Here is a 6,666-nt window from a genome sequence, read left to right as displayed (position 1 = left end):
TATATATATATATATATATACGTACCTATTTAAGATACAAACATAATAAACTATGATTTTTCTTTCTTTAATTTAAATTTAAAATATGCTAGGAACAATTTTTGTTGTAATATTAGAAAATTAATAATACAAAGTTTCGCCATCTATTTATATGATATTTTGATCTTAAAATCTAAATCTAGTATGCATTCTATGTATTTTTTTAAATCACAGTATTATTTTTTTTATATTGCTGATACACAAATAATATAACGTTCTCGTAATATAAAGTTTTCGAATGTTTATTATTATATGTATCAACTACATTTTGATTAATAATACTATTTTGTGTTAAATAACAGTTATTTTATTAAAATTGATTGAAAATGTTCAATCAAAGTGGAGGATTACAAACTGGCACATCATCTACTTCTAATCCAATGCAAGATTTTGAGGTTGTCTCTCCTCCTGATGATTCTGTTTCCAGTCTCGCATTTAGTCCTGCTTCTATTCCACAAAATTTTCTTGTTGCTGGTTCTTGGGATTGCAATGTTCGTTGCTGGGAAGTTGAACAATCCGGTAAAACGGTTCCTAAATCGATGCAATCCATGGCAGCCCCAGTTCTCGATGTTTGTTGGAGCGATGTAAGATAATCAAATTTAGAATAATATTTTTAGAATGATTTTGTAGATTAATTAATTTTAAATTAATTTTATATAAAATAGGATGGAACAAAAGTATTCATGGCATCTTGTGATAAAACTGCAAAATGTTGGGACTTAGCTTCAAACCAGGCTATTCAAGTTGCAGCACATGATGCACCTATTAAAACTTGTCATTGGATTAAAGCAAGTACATATTCGTGTCTTATGACAGGTTCTTGGGATAAAACATTAAGAGTAAGTTTTTTATTTATATTATTGATAATTTATGTGATTTATGTAATAACGAAATATTTTAGTTTTGGGATCTACGAAGTCCTAAGCCTGCAATGACTATAAATTTAATTGAAAGATGTTACTGTGCAGATGTTGTAAGTACAATTTTTATTTTTAATAGTAATTTTTTGAAGATTGTAATATTTAAAAATTATTATAGGACTATCCAATGGCAGTAGTAGGAACTGCTGGACGTGGATTAATAGTTTATCAGTTGGAAGGTAGTCCTCGAGAATATAAGACAGTAGAATTAAGTCTAAAATATCAGTATCGATGTGTTGCAATTTTTAAAGATAAAAAAAAAGTTCCCACTGGTTTTGCAATTGGTAGTACAGAAGGTCGTGTAGCAATACATCATCTGAATTTAAGTTCAAAAGAAAATTTTACTTTTAAATGTCACAGAACAAATGGAACTCCTAATGGATATCAAGATATTTATGCAGTGAATATTAAATTAATCAATTACTCTACAATTTTTTTTAAATATTCATTTGAATAATCAAATATTTTTTCTTTAAATATTCTTATAGGTAAATGATATTGCATTTCATCCAGTTCATGGTACTGTTGCAACTGTTGGAGGTGATGGTACATTTGGATTTTGGGACAAAGATGCAAGAACTAAATTAAAATCTTCAGAACCTATGGAGCAACCAATTACTCGGTGTTGCTTTAATCACAATGGGCAAATATTTGCATATGCAGTATCATATGATTGGTCAAAAGTAATTATTAATATTTTTATACAATTAAGTCTTACATAATTAGATTAATGTTGTTTTGTTATTTTATATATAAAATGAAAATATTTATTTTATTCCAGGGCCATGAATATTATAATCCAGCTAAAAAAAATTCCATATTCCTTAGACCATGTTTTGAAGAACTAAAACCTAAAGCGTCACCGTAAGACCAGAGGAACACCATATAATCAGGCTAAGAATTCTGAATTCTGTGATGTGTTTTAAGATAATAGGTTTTATAATTACAGAATATACTGTTTACATTAATAAATTATAGCTTTCCTATCTTTTTTTTTTTAGTTATACAAGTTTTCCAATATTATTTCATTATAATACATTGTAAATAGCTTCGATATACAATACAATTGTAGTTTACATTTTTCATCATATATATATTTGACTATTTCTCACACAAGCTCATTGTACAAAGATGTATATACATGCAAGAAGAGTCTTGTTCTTTTTTCACAAGTATAGAAATGTAAAAAAATAATTCCGATAAAAATTCTTACAATATTTTGAAACTGACGTGAAAATTAAACTATTTTTTCATTTAGTGCTTTTAAATAAAATGCTAAAATAAATATAAATTCAATTTTATTGTTTAAATTATTATTATTAATTTAAAAAAAATTCATTTAAAAATTAAAAATTGAATAAAATAAAAATTACTAGTTTCAAATATATCATAATTAAGTGCTGATATTTATAATAATTACAAAAAGTGTGAAATTTATAATTTAATAAATAAATTTATAATTTTCTATTTTACAAAGGAAAAAATGTTCAAATAAGAAATATTTTAAAAGAGAAACATCTTTTTCAATGTTAAATTTTTCATTCTAGTTAACTTTTTTAAATAACGTGACTCTTACGGTAACTTTATATTTCATATATGTATGTATATGTATGTATATATATGATATATATATATACACACACACATATATATATACATATTGATTTAACGTTTACTAAAATGCTATGCTACCAAGGTGTCTTCGTGTAATTAAAAAAAAAAAGAGAGAGAGACGCAATCGTTTTATAAGAAATACAACATTTAGTTTATTTTGCGAATTCCTAAGCAATAACTCCCTAACAATATCGCGAAAAAGAGTCCGATGGATCTATGCTTTTTTCAACGTATATTGTCCTATTCGATGTGTTTACAAAAATTAACATCTGTTCGATTATGAAAATCTCATTATACGTTTCCTCCAGAGAAGAAGCATTTAGGTTGAAATAAAGGAAGTTCAAGGATATTCAAAGATTGGAGAGTTGGCGAATTGGACGTGATTTTGCGCTATATCCAGAGGAAAAAAAGAAAAAGGAAAAAAAACATTACATGACTTCCTTTTTAACATCACATTTCTCAAATGATTAATATTAAAACGATATTAATTAATGATTATTACTATCGATTAAGAATAATATAATTATTAATACTAATAGTGTACAACCATACGTTATTCTTTTTTGTTGCGGGCGTTAAGGATATAACATCGTGAAATGTTTTTCTCATATTTAGGCTCATGTCTAATCGGTTTCTTGAATAATATTACTCTGTTTCACATTCGTTCATTTTACATACACACCCATTCACGCTCTTACATACAACACGTTTCTTTTTCTTTTTTTTTCTGATCTCATGTTCAGATCCATGTATTCTAAATTTCTGGCAGCTTTCTTTCACGCATAATAAGGAAATAAACACATACTCGGAATACAGGCACACTTCTCTATAACTTTTCCATTTGCCTTCTCGACATGGCAACAACTCGTTTCCGATTTCTTTCCTACCCCATATCTGAATCTGTTCAAGAGTAGAGCGGTTTTGAATCGCAATTATATTACATTTATTTCAGCCCGCTGCATTCTCTCTTATTTTTCTTTTTTTCCAATGATGAATTACATTGAATTCTTATTTATTATCTCTTAATTGTTAAGATCCTTAACTAAAGTGTCTGATTTTTTTAAGTCTTCCTTCCATCAGGAATTATTTATCTTTAAGCTCTGCATCTCCTCATTTTTTTTAAAGATCGTTCAACAAAATAAACTCTAGCGACGAGACATCGGTAATTACATCGTTAATTTTACGTATATACATACGCCTTTAGTTTTAATATGTATATATAGCGAAGTAAAAAGTTTATATACTAAATCTTGAGCGAAGATCAATCGGTACTTTTACATTTGTTTTATCAATATTTTAATCATTTTTCCCTTTGTTATTTTTGGTTGTTTTTTATATCTCATTCCTCTTTTCTTTTTTGTCTTCGCTCTTCGATTTTCATGCAAAATCACGCAAAATTTGCTCAACTTTGCAGAAATTTAGGCGAAACCGAATCCTTCACTGCATTCGTGGATCGCTTTTAATAAATTCGTGCGAAGCTTATCGTATGTTTCATAAACTGGTAGATCTAGCTGATTGAAACTAGAAACGAATTTTATAAGTTAAATTTAAATTCTAAAGAATTTAAAATGAAATAATATATATTTACCATGTATGTGCTGACGGAAGTCTATCTGTCGATCTATCTTCACGATGAATTTGGAACTTTTGTATACCATTCATTCCTTCTAAAGCAGCGAAACCTTGAAGTGGCACTTTTGAAGTTCCAGTAACAAATTGCAAAAATTTAGCCCTATCTGCTTGATCGAAACCTCGTAATGCTCTCCAGAACCATTGAATCTAAATATAAAATAAACAATATTTGTTATTAATAAATTCAAATTCAAATTTAAAAATATTGTTAAATAAAATAATATCTTGCTATATACTTGTAAAGAATTTGCATTATATTTATGATATTCAGTATTAGCTTTAAGATCCTCAATATCTACATTGGGTAATCCACTAATTAACAATTCAAGTTCTTGTTCATTGAATATAGAGATCAGTCGTTTGGGAATAATATCATAAAAACCTTCTAGGAACGCATTTAATCTGTAAATAAATAAAAAAAAACATTATATTTTATAAATATATAAGAAAATTAAGATATTAAAATTAATCTTTATTTTATTTACTGTTTACGAATTGCTCCAGTCATTTTCATTTGACATACGAGCCGAATATATTCTAATTTTGTTTCCTCAGTAACAATGATATTACGTCCATTTGGTATTAAGTCACGCACATCATTTACACCAAATTCGTTTACCTAGAAAATCAATTAAAAAATCATAATGTACGATAAAAAAAAATGAATATATAAATAAAAATTAAAAATTCTATTAATCTATTAATTTACCTCTGTAGAGAAAGTTAATTCGTATCCAAGATCAGCAATATTATGCTCTGTGAGATATACAAGTCCTTTGTAAAAACTATAATCCTCACTTTCCATGTCTGTATGTTTTACAAGTATTCCCAAAATGTGTTTATAAAAACTACGCGTGAAGTAACATTCTAATAATTTGTTGTCATAAATTGCTTTAGCTGTAATAACAATTATTGATATTAATTATCTTTGTTTTTTTTATATATCATTAAAAATATAAAGTAAAAAACTTACCTATAACTCGACCGACAAATTTATAATAACATAAGTGATTAGGATTACAATGCGAAGAGGAGTTTATCATATATGTAACTCGATCGCCAGGACTTACAGTAAACAGTGCGTACATAGGATTAAAAATTTCTCTGGAAATAATAACATACCACTCTCTAAGTAATCCTCCAGCATCTTGCCCTTCTTCACCTAAAATTATTTTAAAATAGAATAAAACAAAATAGACTTCATCTTAACATATTTTTTAATGATCATTGCATATTATGTACCTTCAAAAACAATATAAAAACGATTTTTCCATTCATCAGCATTACGCCTATGAAGTTCTCGAAATGAATCTTCAAATACATTATTCCTACGAACATGTACTGCCAATTCTTCTCTTCGAATACCTTCATCCATTCGTTCTAATTCTGTTCGGAAATATCGTCTTTTTACATCAAAATCAAGAACTCTTGTGTGATCCACTAATACAGAGAATGGTCCATCTGCTAAATGTGTGGTTGTTTGACGAAGAATTTGATTTAAAACAGTTCTGTGCGTTTCTGTAATATATAAAACGTAATAAATATGAATTTATACGTTTGAATATTATATAATATTCTATTAAATGTATGTATGATGTTATGTTTGATATTTTAATATAATACTGTACCTGCAAATTTAAGGAACTTGAGTTGGTCCGGTGGTAACGTCTTCTGTGGCGTAGGTTGTATATCCCAAGAAGTATTAATAGTAGCTTCTGATTGGGATGTTCCTTCATTATCTGAGTAAATTGGTGAAACAGGTGTTAGATCAGGAACTACTTCGCGATTTTCCGTACTTGTACTTAGATGACGATCACGAGAAGTACTCGATGATGAATGTACTAGGAAAAATGCTTCTACTGCAGGCTATAAAATATAATTCATCATGTGCAATTGGCCAATAAGAAATTAAATGAAAATATAAAATTTATAATATTTACTTGCAATACTAAAACTGCATGTTGATCTGGAGTATATTCCAATTCCAATAAACAAGCACTGAGTGTTTCCCACAGATGATCTAGTACTAAACTTTCACTTAATAATGGAAGCTTGTCTTCACCTATAAATTGTAAATTACAAATATTATTTAATAACTATGAAAATTAAACTATGTTTATAAAAATATAAAGTTTCAAATTACCTGATTCTGAAGCTTGATTAGTATTTTCAGTGTCTACAGAACTTTCGGAACTTTGAGTGGCTGAAAAAAAATATTATAATTTATTTTATTTTCTGTTTTATATTAATATTTCAGTGACAGAAATAATGAAATATTAAACGTACATGTTTTTTTATTATTTGCTAAACGTACAGCTTCCCTTATTTGTACAATCACTTTAAGTATTCTTAAGAAGAATGCCTGACTAGAAGTTTTGCTAACAAGGGCAGCCATCGATGGTAATTGAAGATCGCTGCCGGCTTTAACTTTACTTGGTGCAGTAATAACTACACTCTCGTT

General features: G+C 27.7%; 2 protein-coding genes across 2 annotated transcripts in view; one reads left to right on the top strand and one right to left on the bottom strand.

Annotated features, from left to right (window-relative positions):
• Positions 1-187: 187 nt before the first annotated feature.
• Positions 188-2,153, top strand: LOC102671333 (mRNA export factor). The gene is made up of 6 exons (XM_006623679.1): positions 188-623; positions 705-878; positions 941-1,012; positions 1,078-1,359; positions 1,448-1,642; positions 1,741-2,153. The coding sequence occupies exons 1-6, from the start codon at positions 366-368 to the stop codon at positions 1,825-1,827; spliced, it is 1,068 nt and encodes a 355-aa protein (XP_006623742.1). The 5' UTR covers positions 188-365; the 3' UTR covers positions 1,828-2,153.
• Positions 2,154-2,700: 547 nt separating this feature from the next.
• LOC102671091 (E3 ubiquitin-protein ligase HUWE1) overlaps positions 2,701-6,666 on the bottom strand; it is a 20,445-nt gene continuing 16,479 nt past the window's right edge. The window contains exons 33-43 of the mRNA XM_006623678.2: positions 6,492-6,666; positions 6,349-6,408; positions 6,146-6,267; positions 5,834-6,071; positions 5,448-5,723; positions 5,179-5,367; positions 4,915-5,102; positions 4,691-4,824; positions 4,442-4,607; positions 4,162-4,352; positions 2,701-4,094 (exon numbers count right to left, since the gene is read on the bottom strand). The exon at positions 6,492-6,666 is cut by the window's right edge and continues 3 nt beyond it. Of these exons, the coding sequence (XP_006623741.1) occupies positions 3,992-4,094; positions 4,162-4,352; positions 4,442-4,607; positions 4,691-4,824; positions 4,915-5,102; positions 5,179-5,367; positions 5,448-5,723; positions 5,834-6,071; positions 6,146-6,267; positions 6,349-6,408; positions 6,492-6,666 (1,842 nt within the window). The 3' untranslated portion in view covers positions 2,701-3,991. The remainder of the gene's footprint in view (positions 4,095-4,161; positions 4,353-4,441; positions 4,608-4,690; positions 4,825-4,914; positions 5,103-5,178; positions 5,368-5,447; positions 5,724-5,833; positions 6,072-6,145; positions 6,268-6,348; positions 6,409-6,491) is intronic.

The sequence above is a fragment of the Apis dorsata genome, unplaced genomic scaffold, assembly GCF_000469605.1.
Source record: "Apis dorsata unplaced genomic scaffold, Apis dorsata 1.3 scaffold_930, whole genome shotgun sequence".
Lineage (NCBI taxonomy): Eukaryota > Metazoa > Arthropoda > Insecta > Hymenoptera > Apidae > Apis > Apis dorsata.
The sequence above is the reverse complement of the archived record's forward strand: the minus strand, read 5'-3'. Positions and strand labels throughout refer to the sequence as shown.